General features: G+C 28.1%; 1 protein-coding gene and 1 long non-coding RNA gene across 4 annotated transcripts; one reads left to right on the top strand and one right to left on the bottom strand.

Moving 5' to 3' along the window:
- The first annotated feature begins 8473 nt into the window (after positions 1-8473).
- On the top strand, positions 8474-24517 carry LOC141526545 (uncharacterized). Of its 2 annotated transcripts, XM_074241578.1 has the most exons (6): positions 8474-11868; positions 11928-12011; positions 12292-12366; positions 13857-14037; positions 14964-15290; positions 23953-24517. In XM_074241578.1, exons 4-6 carry the CDS (start codon positions 13929-13931, stop codon positions 24429-24431), a joined length of 915 nt encoding a protein of 304 aa, XP_074097679.1. In that variant the 5' UTR covers positions 8474-11868; positions 11928-12011; positions 12292-12366; positions 13857-13928; the 3' UTR covers positions 24432-24517. The 2 variants fall into 2 exon arrangements, with proteins under 2 accessions (XP_074097679.1, XP_074097680.1); XM_074241579.1 differs by lacking the exon at positions 12292-12366.
- LOC141526573 (uncharacterized) lies at positions 16327-18258 on the bottom strand. Of its 2 annotated transcripts, XR_012479050.1 has the most exons (4): positions 17812-18258; positions 17445-17659; positions 17130-17288; positions 16327-16628 (listed from the first exon to the last, which is right to left on the bottom strand). It is a non-coding gene; the product is annotated as an uncharacterized LOC141526573 (long non-coding RNA). The 2 variants fall into 2 exon arrangements; XR_012479051.1 differs by lacking the exon at positions 17445-17659.
- Positions 24518-24742: the final 225 nt, after the last annotated feature.

Raw genomic sequence — 24742 nt, forward strand, 5'->3', positions numbered from 1 at the left:
ACTTTACATATGAATTTTTTTAAATTAACTTTTTTTTAAATTAAGTATTATTTATTAACTAGAGTCAATATCTACAAGAGCTCACATTGTTTGGGTTTAGTTTCTATGTAATAGTCAGCTGATCATTGCCTAAGTAATTCTGGTCGAGTGTTTTACAGATATAGGTGACACTGCTATACTGCGACCGAACTGCGCGGACATTCAAAACGACAATATTCTGTACATAATGCTTACATTCATTGAGTTTGATGAATCGTATTATTTACTAACAACATAATTATGATAATAATAATATGTAATAAAAATAATCATGCTAATAATAACAATAAAAATGAAGATAATACTGATAGTTATTATAATGATAACAATAGATTGATGTTAAAAATAATTGCATTCATAATACCCTTGTGGAAATAATTCTCTGAAAAAACTCTTGACAAGTCTTTATAACTCTGAATAAGACTTTTCAAAATTCTTCACATCCCTAACTAAGTGAAGGAAAGACTTAATAAGTCTTCAAAACTCTGCAATACTCTTCAAAAGTCAAATTTTCCCTGCAATTTCGGAATTTCTCAAAGAGTTATTAAGACTTGATAAGACTTGTTCAGTTTTACAGGAAAAGAAGAAAATATTTCTTTTAAAAAAATTACTTATCAGAATTAAATAAAACTATAAAAAAGAATTAATGAATGTTTTAAAAAATTTTTTTAAATAATATTTTCATCACGAAAATACTTTGATGGGCATCGAATCACTCATAGTTGAGCAAGTCAAAACATCAACAGCAAATGAAGTGCACTTGCTGTTGGAAACAGATATTACTCAAAGAGTAAATCAATCGGTATTTAATTTGGACTATCAAATATTAAAGTCAACTTTCTAGGTAGGAAAGAATTTTCTAACCACATGCCACCTATTAGAAACTAAGAACACTCAAAGATTCTAACTGTAAATTCGTATACTAAAATATGTTAGGTATCAATTAATTCCAGCAGATAGCGTGTGGATAGAAAATTCTTTTCTACCTAGAAAGTTGACTTTAATATTTGATAGTCCAAATTAAATACCGATTGATTTACTCTTTGAGTAGTATCTGTTTCCAACATCAAGTGCACTTCATTTGCTGTTGATGTTTTGACTTGCTCAACTATGAGTGATTCGATGCCCATCAAAGTATTTTCGTGATGAAAATATTATTTTAAAAAAATTTTTTTAAAACATGCATTAATTCTTTTTATAGTTTTATTTAATTCTGATAAGCAATTTTTTTAAAAGAAATATTTTCTTCTTTTCCTGTAAAACTGAACAAGTCTTATCAAGTCTTAATAACTCTTTGAGAAATTCCGAAATTGCAGGGAAAATTTGACTTTTGAAGAGTATTGCAGAGTTTTGAAGACTTATTAAGTCTTTCCTTTACTTAGTTAGGGATGTGAAGACTTTCGAAAAGTCTTATTCAGAGTTATAAAGACTTGTCAAGAGTTTTTTCAGAGAATTATTTCCACAAGGGTATTGAACAATACAATTATTTTATTAAATTATTAAGGATTGTGGTATTAAATCCAAATTCATAATTTCCTAAATTACAAAAAATATAAAAAATTTTTCCTACGATTTTATAAAATATAAATATTATGATTGATAATTCAAGTCTATCAATCTCATCCAAAAGATATACGCGACTAATTTTCATGAAATTTTATCGATGCTACTAGTTTCTTTACGGAAAATAAATGTTTAATTTATTTTTATAATAATTTTATGAACATTTCATATCCGTGGGAAAAGTACAAACTTTAAATTAAGAATGTAAAAAATTTCTTATGAATACAAAAAAATTTACAGAGTAAACTACTAACTAAACTATCCAACAACCTTCTATGTGTATGTTGTTAAACATATTGTTCTAATTTAATTTAATTTATTAACCAGACCAAATAGATAATACGCTAAACATTGTTTGAGTTTTACTTTCTTCGGATATACCAGCTGTTCAGGGTCTCAAGAATTCTCATTAAGCAGTGTGTACATTCTATGATCTTTTGGTCATTTCCTGTAGGTGGCATTGTTATTCGATTGAGCGGGTTTCAAATAATCATAATTTTTAGATAATTCGTATTGTAATTATGCGTTTGATGCATTGTCTTATTTACTAGCAACAATATCATAATAATAATAAATGATAATTTAGGAGCTGATTTTTAAAATGGTATTAAAGTAAAATTTCAATTATTTGAAAGAGCTTTCGTTGTAAGAGAACAATTTCCATTATGCTTGAGTTATGCAGTAACTATTGATAAGAGTCAAGGTTTAAGTTTAAAAATGCCATCATTGAAGCAGGGAACACCATTTTTAATGTTGGTCAAATTTATGTAGCCCTATCTCGTGTAACAGAGTTACGTGGACTACATTTAATCAATTTTGATCCTCATTCCGTTAAAGCAAGCTCTTCAGCAATTAAAGAATATAATCGCTTAAGAAAAATTTATAGGTCTGATTTACCTACCATACCAATTCCTAATACACGTTGGCAAAAAGTATGGGACATGATTTGGGCAGTTGAAGAACATTCTATTCAAATTGAACTCAAAAATGCGAAAAAAGCTTCTCTTAGTTTATTAGATTGTCGAGGTATCGAAAACTGTGATAACGTTTCCGATGGTCTTAATTCAATTATTCAATGTATGTTTAATAATACAATAATTAGAACATGATTAATCAATCATGGCCTAAAGAATCAATCTGTCAACAATAAACTTAGTAATTTATTTAGCAAATATAATAATCGCGTATTACTTTTAAAGTCCAGTGACATTAAAGAGTCATTAATAGAGCAGCCTTATTCTATGACAAATAACGATCCTGTCTCAGTATTTCTTAAAATTTGTGATGATAATTGTGATATTAGAAATTTAGTACAATTTAAATTAGAAATTAATGATCGATGCAAAACATGCAATTATTCTAATTCTTACAGTATACTAGAAAATGTATTACATGTTTCAATATATGATGAGAAAAGAACATTTGAACTATAAGAATTAATTGATTCATCATTTGGATATTGGTTTACTAATTTCAAATTTTGTGAAAATTGTAAAGAAGTCAAAGAAACGCTATCAAAAATTTCATTAAATTCCTTGCAACAGATATTAGTTGTGAAATTACATGTGTCCATCAAAGGAAAAATAAATTAATAAATAGGAAAAAGGGTTTATAAAATCGGAACCCAAAGTAAAAATATCATTATGTAATGCAAACTATGCTGTTGTAAGTGCTATATTTAACTCTTCAAAAGATGGTAATTCTGAAAATCATCATGTTGCGATGATTAAACATAATTTATCATGGATCCAAATAGATGATGAGACTGTGCAATCAGTAAGATGGCCTGCGAATTCTAAAAGTGCTTACGTATTTTTCTTACAAAAGAAGTAAATTGAAAACTTGAGGTACACCGAAAGAAAGAAAGTCTTAAGTCAAGCGTAAATTTTCTTAAATCAAAAAAATCTTAAGGAAGATTGAAAATTTCTTGAATGAAGTTAATTTTTTTAAGCCACGAAAATTCCTTCTTGCTCCAAAATAACTTCGGTCTTCCTTACAATTTTCTTAGTTCAAGAAATTTTCTTTTCTATGTATATATGACATCTTAATGCTTAAAATATATTAACTTATCTTAAACTTAACAAGAAATTAAATAAAATAACTACTACTAACTTCTTTTAAAGTTAAAAAAATACTTAAGTAAATGAGCACAAACAACAAAACAAAAATTTTTAAAATTATAATACTAAATAAAAAAATAATCCACAGATTCGGTAGAATCTGACACCAAGTTCCGTTCAAAAATTTCGTTGTAAACGGAGCGTCAGACTACCGACTGTGTTTACTGTAAGCATGACGTTTTTCTGAGGTTGCAAATTTTATTTTAAATTCTACGTTCTTTCTTTTTCTTAAATTTCTATTATAACAGTAGTTCATACCTTTTTTCCTAATATTAATTAATTGAAAAATATGAAAAAATTGTTTAGTTCTATGAATCATAATTATTTCGGTTCAGACAGCGTTGAATATAACTGCTTAAATTTTGTCCCTATTATAATTTTTTATTCAGATATCTCTGCATAGGAACACTTTTTAACAATAATACTAATTATAATACTAAAAGTAATAATATCGGTAATAATAAATTGATGTTAAAAATGACAGCAATAATAATATTTATCATTATCATTATTATTACTATAATAATTGTTTGTTATTTTCATTGAATTAATGTGTATTGCAGTATTAAATCTAAATTAAAATTTTTTCTTATTAAGAAAATGTCAAAATTCTCTTTGTATATATAAGAAATGTATAATTTTCATCGATAATTTAAGTTATCGATTGAAACCGGAGGCGTTTTCGCGGATTAGTCAGTTTAAATTTTTTTAATACCACTAGCTAATATGAGAAAAGAAAACTTTAATTTTTTTTATTATAATTTGAGCTGTAAAATCAAAGAACGAACGACTTTTCATATGATTATAGCTTTGCCTGAAAAAATTCATTTATTTATGAATTTTTAATATTGCGCGGGAAAAGTTTACGTTTGAAATTAAAAATGTAAAAGTATCCTATGAAACAAGAAATTTTATAGAACAAATTATCATACAACCTTCCATGTTTATGTTTGAAACATATTTTTTTAATTAAATTTTATTTGTTAACCAGTTTAAACACACAAACATTGTATGAGTTATACTTTCTTCGGATAAACCAGATGTTCAGTGTCTGGGGAATTCTCATTAAAAAGTGTGAACATTCTGTGATCTTATGGTTATTGCCTGTAGGTGGCACTGTCATCCAATTGAGCGGGTTTCAAATAATCTTAATCTCTTGATAATACGAAACATGACTATGCGTTTGATATATTGCGTCATTTACTAACAACAATATCATAATAACAATAAATAATATTGGTAACCATAATAAAAATAACAATAATAGTAATTATAATACTGAAAGTATTAATATCGGTAATAATAAATTGATGTTAAAAATGAAAGCAATAATAATGTTTATCATTATCATTATTATTACTAAAATGATTGTTGTTATTAATAAATCCGAATAAAAACAGTTTCATTGTAAAAAATTGCGCCAAGTCCACGTTCATAAAACTCATCTCAATAACATTAGCACTTTACAAAAAAAAATAAGACTCGTTTCAAAAATTTTCATTCTTTACAAAAAGATGTGAAATCCGAACAAAAACAGTTTCACTGTAAAAAAATTGCGCCAAGTCCACGTTCATAAAACTCATCTCAATGACGTTTGCACTTTACAAAAAAATAAGACTCAATATAATAATTGTCATTCTCTACAAAAAAAAAAAGTGAAATACAAAAAAATACCAAGAAACTGTCATAATGTTAAAAAAATTGAAAGAAAATTTGTTGAAAATTTAAAAATTAAAAAAATTTTTTTATCGTACTTGGCGCGCGTCATTGAGTACCCCAAATTTTTTCAGGATAAATAAACATCCTTTGAATGATTAAAAATTTATAATTCAGTCAACCTATAAAATGCATGAATTTAATTAATCAACTATTATTATTTAATAATAAGTTTTACAAAATTTAGGTAAAATCGACATGTCATACATATGTTATTTGAAATTTTTAATCTTCCAGACATCATTTATGATTTTACTAAAACGCCCTCTCGTGTTTGGTTATGAAAACTACTTCAAAGTAGATACAATTGAGTGCTCTAGAAAAGAAAACATATGGCCGACTAAATTGAGAAAATGCGGTGTGATTGCCAATCAAAATGTGTTAATTACAATTAAACTAAGCAATATCAAATTTCTTCACTGAAGCTTAATGACAGAGCTGAAAAAAATTGAATCCAAAAATTTTATATAATTTCAGATGATTTCACCACACCACCATATTGATAGTTATGTCCACTAAAAATTAAAAAAAAAATTTAAAAACGGATTTTTTCACTGAAACTGATAATTAATCGAGTAAGCAGTGTTTTTAATGAGTTGAGTATGCTTGACTAATGTAAATTTATAAGTATAAGAATGTATGAAATCATATATTATGTAATTAGAGCTGATCAGCCCGAATATGTATAACTATACATAATTACATAAATTCGAGCAAAATCGTTTTTTCTCGGGTTGAAATTCTTCCGAAAAAAATTTGGGGTACTCAATGACGCGCGCCAAGTACGATAAAAAAATTTTTTTTTAATTTTTAAATTTTCAACAAATTTTCTTTCAATTTTTTTAACATTATGACAGTTTCTTGGTATTTTTTTGTATTTCACTTTTTTTTGTAGAGAATGACAATTATTATATTGAGTCTTATTTTTTTTTGTAAAGTGCAAACGTCATTGAGATGAGTTTTATGAACGTGGACTTGGCGCAATTTTTTTTACAGTGAAACTGTTTTTGTTCGGATTGCACTTACAGGTTTTGTTGACGCTAAAAATTAGTGTTCTTTGCCACCGCCGCTATAGCATGTGACTCAATAGTATAAACAGCCACCATTTTTAATGGTTAGACAAAAGAAGTAAAGTTGCGTTGCCTACAATTATTGCAGATCCGTTTTTTGTCGTGATATTATTAAGTTACACGCTTATAAAAATTGTTCATAACTCGTTAAACTAGTTAGTTTAATAGTGGATATACAATAAGATTGCTTTGTCTTATCTATAATTAATAAATAAAATATATACCGCTATACAGCTAATGAGGGTTAGATATACACAGTATATCAGTATTTATATAAATATATTTAAACATACATACATCATACTTAAGTACGTGATTTTTTCCTAATGTCTACAAAAAGTAAGTTAAAAATTATTAAGTTATGTTTTGTATTTGAAGTCAAGTAATTGACATAAGTTTTATAAGTAACATGATTCAAGGTATTTTTATTTACGTTTTATTCTTTAGAAAAATCTCTTCAATGGGCTGCTGTTTTTATAGACAGTAAAACTAAATTAGTTATTTCTATTAAGAGTTTTGTGAAATTAGACGTTAATAATGTGAATGATAAAAAAAATACAAGTTTCACCACAAAGGATTCATTGGCCAAGGTCTCATATTGGGTCTGTATGGTAAGGCACATTCTGAATAAAATTAATTAATATTTTTAAAAATGATGGCTTTAATTGATATATTTGTAACTATTACTTTTATTTTTTTTTATTAATAGTAAACAAAAATGATGCCGAAAAAAAAATTACTTCCAAACGATCATCGGTCCCTCCTGAAAAGTATGTCATGTCAGCTTCTGAGGTCAGTGACGATGGCGGTAAAAATAAAAATCAAGTTAAGAAATCTATAGCTTCAAAAGAAAATTTAGAGAGTAAGATCATGGAATTAAAAAAAGCATCCGACAAGGTAATCGATTTGATATAATTGTCATTATATAATGAAATGATCACTAATCTAACTTATTACAGTACATTTAATTGTTACTTTTTTTTCAGCGCCTGATGTGCAATAGAGATGATTCATCTATTACTCTCTTAAAGAAAACAAAAACTATGAACCATAACACTGCATTGAATAAGTCTAAACATTTAATTTTTTGATAATTTATATAATATTTTTATTCTGCTCAATAAGTTGATTCAAAAAATATGATTGGGTCTAAATATTATGTTTGAATCTTGAATAAACAAAAAATACTTTTTATTTTTACAATTTCATGATCAAGTTTGAAAATTAATCAATTTTATTAATCATTATAAAAATAATAACGTTTAAAAATTTTTTGGTTATCAAACTAAATTTTCTAGCTATATAACTAGAATAATTATTCTAACTGATGATCTTGTATACTGATAGAAGGATTTCTTAGTATTTAAGAAGGTTTCTTTGTATTTAAGAAATCATTTCTTAAATACAAAGAAATCCTTCTATCAGAGTACAGCTAAAAAAACGATAACTACCATACAAAACAACCATACCATACCAAAAAACCAACTACTATCATCACTATGTAAATCATTGTGATTAAAAAATTACTTGTAAATTCCTCTTTACTATGTTAATATTACAATCAGGAGTAATTATTCATTAATAAAAATACACACGTAGAAAAAAAAAGGGATTTTCCTATTGTTAGGGCAGTTATTGCAATTTAAAATTTCAAAATATAGTGTTTATCGTACATAACTTCGACATTTCTTATCGGATCGTTTTCATTGAAAGAGACTTTGTTTTAGATCTTAAGGTAGTACGAGCGCTAGGCGGGATGGGAATAGGTATCGACTCTAGCGCGGTAAGGGAAGAGCAGTAACCATATAATTTTTCTCAATATATAGATATACATTTAACATTGGCTAATGGTGGCTTTTATTTTTCTTTTTATTAATACACTTTAATTAGTCGGGCAAGTGTAAATTTTTTTAAATTAAATTTATCACTAATATATTTACTTTCATCCATAAGATTTTAAAAATATTCCCCAACAGTCTTACGAGAAAAATACAGAAATGTATCAATGTTTGGAGGTTACCCCATAAGACCAATGTTAAATTGCTCAACTTTAAGGTTAATTATTTCTTTAAATGATCGGGCAATCGCCTTCAAATTTTCGGAATTTGTTTAGACATATTTAAACTTCATATTAAAAAAAAATGAAGCATTTTCTCCACAGATACCAAGGTGTTCGTACTTCCTTAAAAAACCGCGTCGATTGTTTTCAAGAACATACAAATCGGTTCATTCATTTAAAAGTTAATGCAATTTAAAATTTCAACAAATAATGTTTTATTAAATTTCTATCAAACTTTTAAGTTAAAAAGCAAAGACCAGATATTCTTGCGAGCTTAGAGAGCTCAAAATAACACAAAAATTATATTTTTGAACTTGAAGATATGTGCAATTTCGATCGCTTATGTATGACATGAGCGGGAAGTTGCAGGTATGGCCTTTAGAGTCAACCGTTTTACAAATTTTTTCACTAATTACTTGGTTATGTAGATTCAATTCATAAATATTCAGGAAGTTGTACGAATTTGGTTACTTTACGTGGATCTCCCTATCCAAAAATCAATGCAAAAGAATGAATTTGCAAATAAATTCGTTAAAGAAAATTGATCTTGACTCTACGAATTTCTCATTCTTCAAAATGGTATTCTTGGATTAACGATTCGTAGCTTTATGGTAACTATACTGTTTGGCTCCTGTAACTCTATGTTGTTGAGCTCTGAGAGCTAAACGTCGTTGACTTTTCACAACTCAATAGGATCGTTCTGAGACCAACAAATTTTATGATACGACTGGTGAATATGCTAATTCATGGATTCGGAAATAAATAGATATGTTTTTTGTTTCACTTAAAAACATTTAATTTTAATTTTCTCACTGAATATACATTTTTTACCCCTTAATAAATAGATAAACTGAAGATTTGATAGTCCTTATATATTTTTAAAATCAATTTTGAAGGTTATAAAATATGTCTGCGCACTCCACTACTGCGTAATGTTCAGGCCTCCTAACTATACCGTTTGCCTCTCAGAACTATCTCGTTGAGCTGTGAGAGCTCAATAAAGTTAAGTTACCAGAACTAAACGATGTTTAGTTACTGTAACTCTACAACATTTAAGGGAGGAAATACCTGTAGCGAGTCGTTGTCAGACAGATTTCCATGAATTATTTTAAGGTATAAGCAATTAATACTACTTATTGAAAATCTTAGATTATTTTATAAATGTATTGGAAAGTAAGAATTCATATTTTATAAAATTAAAATTCAGAATGTCGTGAAGATATCAGCGGGCGGAGATGCGGTGACAAGTCAACCGCGGACACATCAACCACGACAGTTCAACCGCGACATTTCAGCCGACGGCTTTTCAACCGGACGACAGTTCAACCAAAAGACAGTTAAACCTCAAACTATTCAACCTATATACAATTAAATACGTACAAAACCTATGGTAAAGGACATAACACGATCATTAATATTATTATTGGGATCAAGTTGTATGATTTTATAATTTTCGGGATAAACTATTTTTCGGTCGAACTGTCTTTCGGTTGAACTGTCGTCCGGTTGAAATGTCGCGGCTGAATAGTAGCGGTTGAAATGTCCCCGGTTGAATTGTTACAGGACCAAGTTACACCAGGTCGAAAAAAATTATTTCGAGAAAAACGCGTTTAAAAAAAGTAAAATTTACAGGCGCTTTTACCGAAGGGCACTTACTAAGTCGCTTATGACTTTTAAAAGAATAAAAATTTTGACCTAAAATTTTAACTGGACATTCTTCAATAGTTTTACAAGCGATATATGAAAAAAAGAAATGAAACTTTTTTTGCCTCTACAGGTATTTCCCCCCTTAATAAATTATGTAGAGTTACGGTAACTCTGCAGTTAGGTTACCAAAGCAAAATTTTTGTTCCGTGTATGTTAACATTGGAACAATTCCTATGTCAAACAGAGAAATTTTTCCTATGCAAAATAGGACAAATCCTTATGTTTTTCTCTCCGTGAATACTTTTAAACTTTCTGAAATTGATCGAATAAAAAAATGATTCTGTAAATTTGTAATTATTAAATTAAATTACATAAATTTTAGTGATGAATGAATTTTTCCTATGTCACATGAATATTTGTATCATATAAATAAAGAAAAAATTACTATGCAAAATAGGAAAAATCCCTATGTTCTGTTCTCCGTGTAGACTAAGTTTAATTTTAAAGAACAAGTAATGTAATGCAGGTGTAATAGTATTGAAGTATATCGTTCTGTATTAATTATGAATACGTCTCTCTCTTTTCGTCAACTGTCTTGGAATAGGAATATATACATATTCCTTTTTGCACGACTCATGATGCGAAGCAATTATGGAAAGTGCTTTACGATCGAAAATTTTTTTTGCCTCATTTCGGCAACTATTTTTAACATTATAGCCTTGTTAGTTAATAAAAATCAAAATATTTCGCATACCATTGTCAAGATAATTTAATGCAGATTAATTTGATATTTTCACAAATTGAATTAGTGTAACAAAAACCGAAAAAAAACATCAAAATATGTTAAAAAATTTTTCCGTCCGTCAACTGTGAAACCTGAAAACACTATAACTTGCGAAAAAATGCATCAATTAAGTTAAATTTTTTTTCATTCCATTCTTTGAGACAATTGTAGGTTCCCTATTGCATATTGCTTGATAATTCAATGTCGTTTATTTACAATTAATGAAAGAAAATCGTAACTCGAAGACTGTATATCTATATATATCATATAAATAAAACACATGAAAGTGTGAAGTTAGTCATAAGTCGAAACTCGCAATAATCGGCTCCCGGTTCTTTATTGGTTGTCATTTCGAAGCCCGCGCATAGCGCCCTATTCGAATTTCTAGTCCATATAAAATTGAAATGCATGCTGATATATATCTATATCTATATCTCTTTTTTTATATACACATTTTATTTTATGTATTATGTATGGTTATTCCATCAGGGTGCCTTGCATTACGTTTCTAGTTTTTATTTTAGTTACAAAATCAGTAACTTAATAATTTTATTTATCAACTGTTTTTCTGCTTATTTTTGTTTTATTGTTTTTTTTTAACTATTCTTTAAATTTTATTATTAAATGAGCACATGAGTCGTGCACTTTTGGATTTTTCAAACTTTTTTATTCTACATTATAAATTTCTTAGCATTATATTATCGTACGAAATTTCTACGTAGTTTTACTTAAGAAAATGTTATTACCTTGTGAAATACTAATTACATTTGATTGCATTTTTAGGATTATGGTGATTCTGATGTAACTAAAAATGAACACCGTACGGAAGTATTAAATGAAATTCCGATTTTCGATAATCATCAAAACATAGTAAGTTTAAACTTTCAATATTGAAATAAATTCAATTTAACTGTGGATTTCATTTCTAGGGAGAAAGTAATGCTGTCAAAAAAACTGAGTCTTCCAAAATAGTGATTAAAGAAGTACAAGATTTAAAAAATTCAGAGAATTTGGTAAGTTTAAACCCTCAGCTAAAGAAATATTCAGCGTTTTGTTGTATATTTTAGAAAAAAAAATTTTGGTCTATTTGTACAGTATTAATAATGGAACTATTTTTTAGTGTAAGGTAAAAGCCCCAGTATAGGTTCATGTACCATTACCGAACCACTCCATGCACTTGTATATCTATATTCACAAATATAGATATACAAATCTATTGAGTGGTTTGATACTGGTCCATGAGCCGATACTGGGGCTCAGACCTTACAAATAATTTCAATGTGAGTATTTTAGGCCTGTTCAATAATTGGACAATTTTAAATGTAATCATCCAAGGACTGTTATTTACTTCGCCATGCACAGCGGCAGGTACTAAGACTATTCATGTGGTTCTGTTTTAAGGCTTGTTATAGCTTAATATATTTAAGAAAGTTTTGCTGTGTGGAATCATTCACATTTATAATTTATTTGAAAAAAAAGCTACATACTAATTTTCATTGCTAGTAATTTCTAAATTTTAGTCTTATCGAATTGAAAAGAAAAACTTCTTCATAACGATGAACGAATAAAAAATAAGTAACAATAATAATTTACAATGAGCATATATGCTCAACTCAACAATAAAAATTAGATTTGGTTCTTATATTTTTTTCCTTCAGTTACGTAGTTGACAATCTTAAAAATATCAAAAAATGTTGCAAAGAAACTATTCTATCTTTGACTTTGAACATTTTCCTTGGGAATGAAATTGGAAATTTTTTTTTTATTCTGTTAGATTTAAAATCAAAGTGACTCACACTTTTGAATGAACAAAAAGTCACTCTTTAGCTGAGTACAATCTACTTATTGTACTCATAAGAATTTCAAAGTCTTTAGTACTTAACCTTCAACTATTTTAATGCTCTGTATTTCATCAGATTAATATTCTTCCTGGCCATTTTAAAATATTATTGAGATTCATGATAATAATGAAAAGATTAATAAGTTATGCTGCATAATTTTATCGACTAATCCATCAAGCAAGCTTAATCGTAAAAATTAATTCTTCGGCTAATCGGATGATTTGAATAAATCATTTAAGCTTTAGATTATTTATTTAGCATAGCTGATTGTTAATTGAATTAAACAGAAATCTCATTGATTAGCTACGTGATTTTTTCGTTACATAGCAATTTTAATAGTTTATCTTTCATTAAGTAAAAATTATCATCATAAATTAATCAGGTATTTTCAATAATTGCTAATTTTTAGTTTTTCACGATATTTGAAATTAGCAAAATATAATATGAACTTTATTAGCTGGACTATTAGAAATTAAATATTCATAATAAAAATTTATGATTTTATTAATTGAATAAATACCAAAATCAAGGAAAGTCTCAGTAATGCGATCTCCACTACTAATTGGGTCTTTTACTCCATAAAAACTTAGTCGATCACTTTGATTATTAGCAAGTTGGCTAATGAAAAAAAAAACAATCAAGACCAAATTAATAATTAGCTTATAATCACATCACGTTTAACGTCTTCAATCATTATTTATCTATAATGTCATATGTTTTAGGCATTCTTTACATTACACTTTAAATATTATTATATACTTGTTATTTCTTTATTTATCTTAAGGATGTGGCTGAAGGTACGGCTGACTGGAAGATACGGAGGTTGGAAAGTTAAAGCTTATCACACGGGCATGTAGAAAATTTCACTTCCTAACCTCCGTACCTTCCAGTCAGCCGTACCTTTAGCCACTCCGTTATCTTAATGCTTGCCTTCGTTATAAGTATTTCATTATAACTGTAATCTTTTCTGAATCATAATAACTGATCTTTGATATTAATAAGTATTAAAATATCTAGGCACCAGAAGGAACAATCTTGGCAACTATAAAAACTTTTCAAAAAGAAAAGGCGAAATTATGTGCTGAAGTTATGAAACAGGAAATGATAATTAAGCAATATAAAGAAGAGATTCAAGAAGTCAGAAAATTGAATGAACAATTACAAATTCACGTTATTGATGGACAAAAGAAAATAACAGGTAATGTATTTTGTTTGATACTTTCTTATGAGGTAAGCGAATGTTTCTCGCGAGAAAAGTCAAAATGGAATATTGCTACTGTAAGAAAGGTATTGAAAACAATTTGTTATTGCCGTTTAACGTCAAATCGTTATCAAAATATGCATCAAAACTGAAAATTTTTTTTTAGAAATAAAAAAAAATAGTTTTCTTAAGGTAGTTGTTGGGGTACAGTACTGTCAAAAAGTTATAGACTATATACTCTTAACACAAAACTATACCGGCTTGTAGTTAAGTGATCCATAACTTTTACTAATTTTTACGCAAGACTGTGCCCGTGGGACGTATCCTATACAGTACTTTTATATATAGGTATACTTTTCTACACCATACTGTATACATTTCTATAAATTGATGAACTTTAAACTGTTATTAAAAAATAACTAAATTGACGAAAATTTTCTATTATTTTTTTTTATACTTATTACATATGTATTAAAAGACTGTCAGTTTTTGGAAAGTATCTAGCTCACAGTTTTTGTTTTATAACGCAGAAACTGGGTCGGAACGACTTATCCCCTATACCATCAATGTTAATTATCCAATTTTTAATTGAATATATCTCGGATTCTAAACAGACAATCCACTTCAAATTTTACGGGTAATTGTATAATCGTGTCTTTAATAAGTATACAAAAATTTAGAATTTTCTTACTAACTGCCCCAACCCCAACAACTACCTTAATTGAAATTTTTATTCATAATACTTTTATAGAAAATATGTTTAAAAAGTCAGAGGCAAAAAAACATTTTATGTGTCTTTTTGGCATTTGTAACACGATGTAATAAAAATAACTTAAAATAAGACTACCAAAACAAAAATTTGAATTTTTCAAGTTATCATTATAGCTAGTCAATTATAGCATCATGATTTATTTATTTTATAGATATTATTAAACTGATCAATTCGAAGAAAGACACTATTGTTTCTGAAGAAATTGATCATGATTCAGTGCAGATTGGCACTGAAAGTGATGACCATAATACCATTTACATCGGTTATGGTCGTTGGATAGAAAAAGAAAGTTATAAAACTGCAATGGATGCACGTAGAGCTACATTGTTCATCAATACAATGGCTCTATACATTTTTGGTTCAGACACTTTGATGAAAAGTACGAAGACTGGTGCATCGTCAAGAAGGACAAAAGACGTTCCGGATGATGTTGAGAAGCCTTTAAAGTTACCGCATGACGGGATTATGATATTGAGAGGTAAGCATTATCTATTAAAAAGATATACTTTAAATTTCATTCTCATTACAAATCTGCAGTTCGAGGTGCTCAAAATAACACGAAAACTATATTTTTGAGCGGAAGTTGCAGGGATGGCCTTGACAGTCGACTGTTTATCCGAATATTTTTTTTTTCATTCGATTCCTTATTAATTTGCGAACATGTAGAATATGAATTGTAGCTTAAAACCGTTTCGTTAGATTATAATTAATTTTTTTAGTTGGTCTGAAGAGTGATTTTGTAGTATTTGAGCAGCCAAATATTATTTTTTTTTCTGTAAATACAGCAGTGAAAACCTGCTTCTTCTATCGATGCGTGTGTGTGTGTGTGTGTGTGTGTGTGTGTGTGTGTGTGTGTGTGTGTGTGTGTGTGTGTGTGTGTGTGTGGATGTATGTAAACCTCTTATAACTTTTGCACGGCTTGACCTACTTGATTATAATTAGCCTCATTCAAAGGTGCTTCACTCAAATTAAATTTCCTGAAAGTTGGAATCGATTTGGATCGATAGATTTCGAGATATCTCGAAATAACCACGAAAAAAATTTTTTCTAAAAGTGGTTTTTTTTTTAAATAGGGTAAATGTACCAGTGTTTGACCGCTTTTATAAAAAAGTTCAAAAATTATTATCAAATGAATTCTTTATGACCTTGAAGTTTTTTTTTAACTATTGTTGAACTTACAATAATTATAATAAATATCCCAATAAACAATATAACCTCTTTATAAGTTCTTAAAGAAGTCTGATTTAAGATTTGGACGTCTTAATGATTTACAAAACGAATTCTCTAAGACGTCCTGAAGACGTCGGATGCGCCACTTCAAGAGCAAATTAGAGCTTCTTAATGAATTCTCAAAGAGCTCTTTTTCTGAGATCAGAAAAAAGAGTTCTTACAGAATTCAGAATTAAGAGTTCTTTCTAACTTACAAAGAAAGAGTTCTCAAGGAAGTCAGAATTAAGAGCTCTTTCTGACTTCAGACAGACGATTTTGTAGGATAGTAATAATAACAATTTAAATAATTATAATTCTTTTTATTATTAATATAATAATAATTTTACAAGCTATAAATTATAAACAACAAAAATTCTTGAAACTTTTTGTTGATAGCTTCATATGTTGCAGTAGCTCCCCTTCCAGCCGATTTATAACTTGTATATAAATAAGATAATTATAAAATACCAAAAAAATTATTTTATTATTTATTGCATTTGATTCTTTGCACGATAATCGATTCGGTCACCACTGTGCTGCAACCATGACTTTATTGCCGATTCAATCATTCCATTTGAGCTGTCAGGGTTGCTCTGAGATATAGTTGCTGGAAATAAAGAAAAATGATAAATACCAAAAGATAAATCATATTCTTAAATCAATCTTATCTTTTCGAAATTCAATTCTACTTTTATTTTGCGTTTTAAAAATAACTGAACGTTTTAGATATATATTTGTATCATGTACTTTTTTTACTAGTTTACATATAAGAGTCGGTTGTTTGTATTGTTTTCACACAAGTCCAGAATAATCTTCATATCGATTATTTTTTTTTTTTTTCCACCATATTAATTGGTTTAAAAATCAGATTTCTCATTATTAATTTTTGTAAATACAAAAAGAAAATATACACTGAAACCTAATCGAATTGTATAATATCATTAATTTATCTTAATAACTTATTATTATTTTGCAATTCAAAAATTTTGGAGTGTGATTCAAGAAGAGTTAAATACTTAAATAGATAACTAAAAAACGGTTTGTGATTTAAACCGTAGTATGTCTCCCAACACTTAAATTAAAATATAAATTTGTTCTATAAACTCACCAATCAAAACTTCAACAAACGCCATTCCTTTTACTTTAATAGTTTTCTTTTGGCCAGTCCAAGAAAGTGGACGAGCAAACTCATCTGTTAGAAGATATGACAAAACAGCACGAGTATGTTTTTAGCATTTGGATCACGCCTCTTGGTAATTATTTCAATCTACAAAAGAAAAATTAATAAGTTACATATGGATTTCATATTTTGTAAGATCCTTAAACAACATCAGACGTAAATAAGAAAAAAATAATTAATTTTGTGAGTCACAGATAATCAAAATAAATATACAGTTAGCTGCAATTTAAAATAATTATTTACATATTGAGTCCGTGCAGTATCATTATCTTTCAATAGCTTATTAAAGTTTGTTAATTGTTCAATTTTAATAAGCGGAAAATTCGGCAATAAACTTGGAGGTGATTGTGAACTTAGAGAGTGTCTTGAAGTGGCGGAAGGAAGATTGGAGTTTTCTTGATTGATTATTAGCGTGTTTAACAAACGTAAAATCGTGTTTAATTTTAAGCTACATGCAGCTGTGGATAAAACAAAATAAACACAGTACTATTGTTGAATAGTTATTAATAATAATGAATGTATGGTCATTACAAATGAAATGTTTTTAAAAAATTCTCATTGTATTAAAATAGAACACAAAAGGATAATGAATTAAACTTTATATATTTACCGCAGCAATTAGGAGAACATTCTAAGTTTAGAATCTCAGCATCAACTTTCTTAGTTACTTGTTCATTAGAAACAGGAGTTGGAAATAGTTGATTTATAGGACTAGTTTCCCGACTTGAAACTTGAATAGTAGACTTAGCGGTAGTAGTTGATTCAACATTATTCTCATTTATGTCTTTTGCCACTTTAATGGTTTTCGTAGCTGCTAGAGTACCTATTTTTTCATCTGAACGTTGAGGTACATAGCTCCTAATAAGGTTAGGTATAATTTCACTTTTTCTAATAGTTATTTTTTTGTCTCTCGCTTAGAAGAGTGATCGGGGTGATCATTAAAAAAATTGCCATAGTCTAACTCCTGTGTCTCAATTAGATTTCCATCATCTAAATTTTGAGTTGTATCATATGCGAATACATCTCTTGATATAGTATCAGTAACATCTGGTTGAAATTCACTACCACCATCATCATCACTAGATGGTATATCACTTGAATTTTCTTTGCGATAACGTACTGGAGGTTTGCGATTACGCTTTCTATCTAATAATTTGCCATCTTGGAGTTTTGAGAAGGCTGTTTCATCACTAGTTGACAGGTCGACGGCAGCAATCTCTACTGATCTAGCTATATCATAAGTTTCTGTAAATAAAATAAACTTATTAAAAGCAAAAGAAAAATTTAAACGAGTTAAAAAGATTTCAATAGTGCATAAAAAAGATACACCTAAATAATTTTCTATTTGTATAAACGAAAAATCTTTTGAAATATTTACAATTGTAATCAATTTAATGTAATAACAGAATATTATACTTACGAAAGGGTCCAAGTAGTCTGGAATATTGGATCGTCGCCCAGCTTTTTTAGGATTATTTTGCTTTATTGCAGCAGTCGTCGGATTTTCACTTTTGGGTGGCCATTTCAAAGTTTGACATTTTTATTCAACCAAGATTCTGGTACGGTTGAACACCAAGTATCGTAAAAAACAACAAAAAACATCTAACCAAAAAATAAAATTTTATTTTAATTAAAGTTTGAATCAAGATAATAAAAATGATTAAGATCAGAATTTGTAATTATTTATAAGCTGTGTCAATAAGTTTTATATTAAGATAGAATTTGTAAATAAAGAAAATGGTCGTTTTTCGAATAAGTTATTTTTTGCAAGTAAAAATATCGAACGAAGTTATTTTTGATAAACAAAAAAAATTAATTATTTAACTTAAAGAATACTTGATTATAAAATTTGTATAGTTATTTTTTCGTTTATTGAATCATTCAACTACTTATTAGTTGCATCTGCAAATGTTGGAAGTCATATAACAATTGTCTGAATAAAGTAAGGTTATTTTTTGTAATTGCCAAATACACATACATCATTAATTACTTTTATCATATATGAAATCAAGCTTATTACAATTTAAAACTTTTAGTAAATAAATAATTAAGTAAGCTTACTATAATCGTAGATATAAAACTTTGTTATTAAAATATTATCTTTATATCACAAGAGTATACAAAAATAAGCAGTAACAAGTATTGATTAGGCTTTACGTATGCGCTAGTGTGTATACATACATATTAACCCACGATTGCATGTATAAGTATATCGATTGAATTTACAAGCAGCGCTGCTTCTGTTTTGTAAGATAAGAAAACGGGCGGGTAATTACAATTTAAATAAATCAGCGAATTTTTCATTACAATAATTTGATAAAATTTTATTAACATTACGCCTTACACTAAAAAAAAAGCTCGTTCATCTTTTAATGTACATTTTATATATTTGAATGGATAAGTGGAAAAAAATAAAAAGATTTCTTAAAAGGTAAGCAAACAGCTTTCTTCAAGACTTCGGTTGCCTTAATACTTAAACGATTTGACCATTCATTACCGATGACTATATGAAGTAACTTGCTATCGAGTGGATAATTTTTTATGCTCTCTGGGTTTAATAATCTGTGACCTTGTAATGTAATCTCGTTATCAATTAAGCAAATATTATCGACACGAAACACATCATAATTATTAATATAACAAAATTTATCACAGTTCGTATTAGCTGAAAGTTTAAACTTTCCATAATTAATAATATTATACGAGGAAGCTTTTATATCAATAGATTTTTTAGCATTATATTGCAATAGTTCCGGTTTGATTAGATTTATGTTTACTTTTGATTGATAACCACAATTTGCCCGTTCGTCAAGACGATTATGAAGTTGTTGTAAAGGTTTATCACCTTTTTTAGAAGATTTTTAACAAAAGACAAGAAGCTTTCAAAACTAAAAGCACTAAACAAATCCAAAGGACCAAATTTAATCACATCATCCGGTAAATGTATTAAATTATGAATATTGAATATAACAAAATTTTTTCCATATAATTTTATACCCTCGGAAACGAAATGTCTCAACAATTTTTTCGCACATTCATTATTTTTAATGCAATCTTTTTCATTACATAATATTCTTATTGCACAGTGAAGACAATTATAATGATAGAGATATTTACTAGGTAAATGCAGTTGTAAAGCAATAGGACCGACATATAATAAGAACAATCGCAATTCAGTCGCTTTCCACCGATCTAATTCGTCCAATTTTCTTGTTTTTCGCACAAACTCAGAGGGTATCCAATTACTGATAAGACTTAGATAGGTTGAAATTTCTTTAGTCATTCTATGAGATAATTTCAGTAATTTTTTCTCATTTACACGCCATCCTTTTATCCACATATTGAGTATTTTTTTGATACTCCCAGACAAACACAATGCATGTAATCCACTGGAAACTGAGACACCATACCAATACCACATTCTTCTAATTTTGATTTTCCTAAGTGATGATGTTTATTAATTCGATCAACAAAATTTGAATCTGTACGTAATGGTGAATTCATGTCAAGAAATAACATCCGATGATCATTGTATTCACCCTCTTGAATACATTTACCACAGCCGTAATAACCACCATGGCCTTTTGTAAGTGTAACAAAAGATCTTGCAGGTGCATCGCAAATTACAGCCCTAATAACTACTTTGAATTTGTGACAATAATGTTGGAAACCTGTAGCTTGTAAAATTTTGTACTCTTCGATAAAATCCATGAGAAATTCATTACAGTCATCTGGTTTACTTAGACCATGATATAAACCAACAACAAAAGGTACAGCAACTTTTGGATAAATTTCTGCTAATATTGGATAAAGTTGGCTTGTCGAGCTTTTCGATATTGGCAAGCCATCAATGTGCACGTTGATCTGAATAACGTCTTTGAACTGACTGATATCGATAACTTTCAGTTGATTAATTAATCCTTTTTCCAACCCATAATGGAAATACTCTCCAGGAGGAACAGAGCGAACAGTGGTATTTTTAGGAGTATTTAATAACGTACGACTATCTAGTGGAAGATTTTTTAAATCTTCTGTTGATTTTACGTTTCGAAGAATACTTAGTAAGTTACTTGATGCTGCTTGAGTGATATTAAAAAAATTTGCATGTTGTACCACCATGCGCATGCGCCAAATTTAACATTTTAAACCTCAGAAAAAAGACTTCCTAAAGAGTTCATAATTTTGACATCTTACGAAGTCAGAAAAAAGACTTCTCGAAGATTTCTTGGTTGAGAGTTCTGAAAAATGAGATCGTTAAGACGTCATAGTTAGACGTCTTATAGACGTCTTTAAAAAGACATCTTCCAGAAATCTTTCTGACTTGCTTGCTGTCTGGGATATCTTCTGAATATTATTTAATTTTTAGAACATCGAAAATAAATCATGAAAATTTCTTTCAGCATGATCTGACTAAAATCGATCAGTTATTATAGTAGAGTATCCGAAACGTGAATCCATGTTTTAGTTACTAAGAAGTTCCCGTTGATTAAATATTTCCAAATTAAATTCTATAGTAGTCACTAATAATTCCTTAACAAATTTTTAAATTCTTTTTTACAAAAATTATCAAATAAATACCATTTTAAACACCGGTCAGACACTGGTACAAGAAAAATACGATTGTACCATCAAAATATAAACATGGGTCATCAATTGGAGCTTATTATGTTTTTCCAAACACCAGTTGTTGACCGCATATGCAATAGACGTTTTCTAACCTATATAAAATAAAAGCGTTACTGTGTCTACGTGAGAGTTTGATTTTCATACGAAATTATTTCAAATAATTGACAATTATTTAACTAATAATAATAAAAAAGTATTTATAACTATAATAGAGATTAATGTGTTTCAAATAAATTAACTGCTACATCAAGTACATATTGGTAACCAAGAAGTATTGCCTAGTGACAATTAATGTGCAATTTTTTGTTAATTATAAATTATAAGTTTAAACAAACATAAATGATTTTATATTTAAATTACGTTGCTTAGGTATGAAAATGAAGTTAGCCGACATTTATAAATTTTTAGAATGTTTTTTTTGTTGGAAACTTTATTATAAAAAAGTTTAAAAAAAAATGTCATGTCTAAAAAACCTTGAGAAACTATAAGTGATATTTGTTAAAAATATTTTATCAGTTCTAATTTAATTACTAAAAAGAATTAAAAATTTATCTACATCTGCTAACTTCTGTTTCATGCTTAGGTTGTAAAATATTTTGCTCTAGTCGTTAATAATTCTACGTTTGATTTACTGATCTGTTACGTTTTTACTATAATTAGTTTCGTTTTAAACTAAACAAATTCTGTTTATTAATATAAATCTGTTAAATAATATAAATAATGATACAAGCTTACATAACTCAGTATAAAAAAAATTATACACTAAACGTAAAAAAAAAATCTAAGTTGAAAAAATAAACGGTCAACTACTGGTACAGTCCGGTCAATTTACGGGTTCAAACCGGTCAACGACTGGTATTTTTACCTTACCTGCAATCATTTGTTAATTGTTATGTAATTTCATTAATAATTGAAATAAATAACATCACAGATTAAAAACTTAACTACTTAAAGTTTAGATAAACTTTGAATCATGATTTTTTAACCTATAGTAATTAAATAATGATCAATTGAAATTCAAAAAATCCTTAATCGGTCAACCATTGGTACATTTACCCTAATTTTAAAACGACTCGACCGATCAATTCCATAAACTAATCAGCTGTTAACATAATAAAACCACGTCTATTGCTACCAATCCGGTCAAAATCAGTTAATTTGTTCTTGAGAAATCGTTGTCGCAAAAAACCTAAAAAAGTGTTTTCTGACATAACTTCGACATTTCTTATTAGATCATTTTCGATGAAAGTCACTAATTTTTAGAAATTGAAAAAACACGTCGATTGCCGCCAAGAACGTATGAATCAGTTCATTCATTCAAAAGTTATTGCAATTTGAAGTTTCAAAAAATAGTGTTTTTCGTACATAACTTCGACATTTCTTATCGGATCGTTTTCAATGAAAGAGACTTTTTTAGATCTTAAAAACCGCGTCAATTGTTTTCAGAAACGTATTAATCGGTTTATTCATTCAAAAGTTATTGCAATTTAAAATTTCAACAAATAATGTTATATTAAATTTTTATTAAACTTTTAAGTTAAAAGTTTAGAGAGCTCAAAATGACACAAAAATTATGTTTTTGAGCTCTTCGAATATGTGCAATTTCGATCGCTTATGTATAAGATGAGCGAAAAGTTGCAGGTATGGCCCCTTTAGGGTCAACCGTTTTCCAAATTTTTTTATTTGCTCTCGAAGCTTCAAAAATAAAAAAATTATACAGACATTTGCGATGCGAACAATTTAAGACAAATTAAATAAAAACTTTTCCATGTCATTTCGGCGCAAAATTTGCTATTGTTTTGGAGTATTGTTCTAATATGCAGTTAATTACGGTAGAATGTTTTACGGTATTGTTTTAAAACACTATTTCATCAAAATGTAATATCGATTAGATTCAATTAAAAATTAAGCTTTTCATGTATACATTACTGTTATGTCCTATCATCTTAATCAAATTTTCGTACTGATACTGATCCGAACAATGAAAATTTTTTCTTACAACCGATATTTAGAGATAAGGAGAGTGAACATTGATTATTTTATTGTTAATTTGTAAATTGTACACTATATTAACTTTAATGCACTTTTTCTCACACACTTAAATATGAAATTTATTTTTTTTCAGGTATCTTCAAGCATTTTTTGAACACTTCGCTATGGTATAAAGATTTAGACAGCTTATCAAAAGATTCTCTTGCTGGTAAATTGAAAGAATTCCTTACTAGATTTATTTCTAATATGAAAGCTCCTAAAAGTCGACCAGTAAAAAAAGATGCTAATACCGCTAAAAAATTGAAGAATGACTCTGAAGATGAAAATGATGAGAAAAATGAGAAAAAAGATGATGAGATTCACGTTTCTGAAGATGACAACAATGACAATCATCCTCAACATATCTATCCCAAAATTATAATCAATAAAGGTGGCCACGAAAATAATAATGACATTGTTAGTGACTCTACCGAAGTTGATGATGAAATTCATGATGGTACCATTGACAATGCTATTGATGAAGAAGAAGATGAAAATAATAATGAAAATGTTGATATTAATGATGTTGTTAATGATAAAATGCTCCTTTCTGATTCGGACGAAGATGATTGAATAATCATAACATATTATTAATAAAGTTACAAAAACTTATGTAATTTAATAAATTATATAATAAATAAAAATAAAATAAAATTTAATATTTATAAGCACAGTTTTTTTTCTTTGTGATAAACATGAAAACTACTGGACCGATCAACATGGGATCATGATCGTTTGATGCATAATTAATTATAAATGGTTTTAAGCTATTTGGTTATTTATTTTTCAAATTTTATGAACTCATTGCTATTTATATGAAAGGAAAATGATGTTTGTTTGTGACGCAATAATGTCTGAGCTTCTGATTATACCGACATGACTAT

This window comes from Cotesia typhae, unplaced genomic scaffold (assembly GCF_013202065.1).
Source record: "Cotesia typhae breed Kobodo isofemale line unplaced genomic scaffold, CoteBio_Ctyphae contig_35, whole genome shotgun sequence".
Classification (NCBI taxonomy): Eukaryota; Metazoa; Arthropoda; class Insecta; order Hymenoptera; family Braconidae; genus Cotesia; species Cotesia typhae.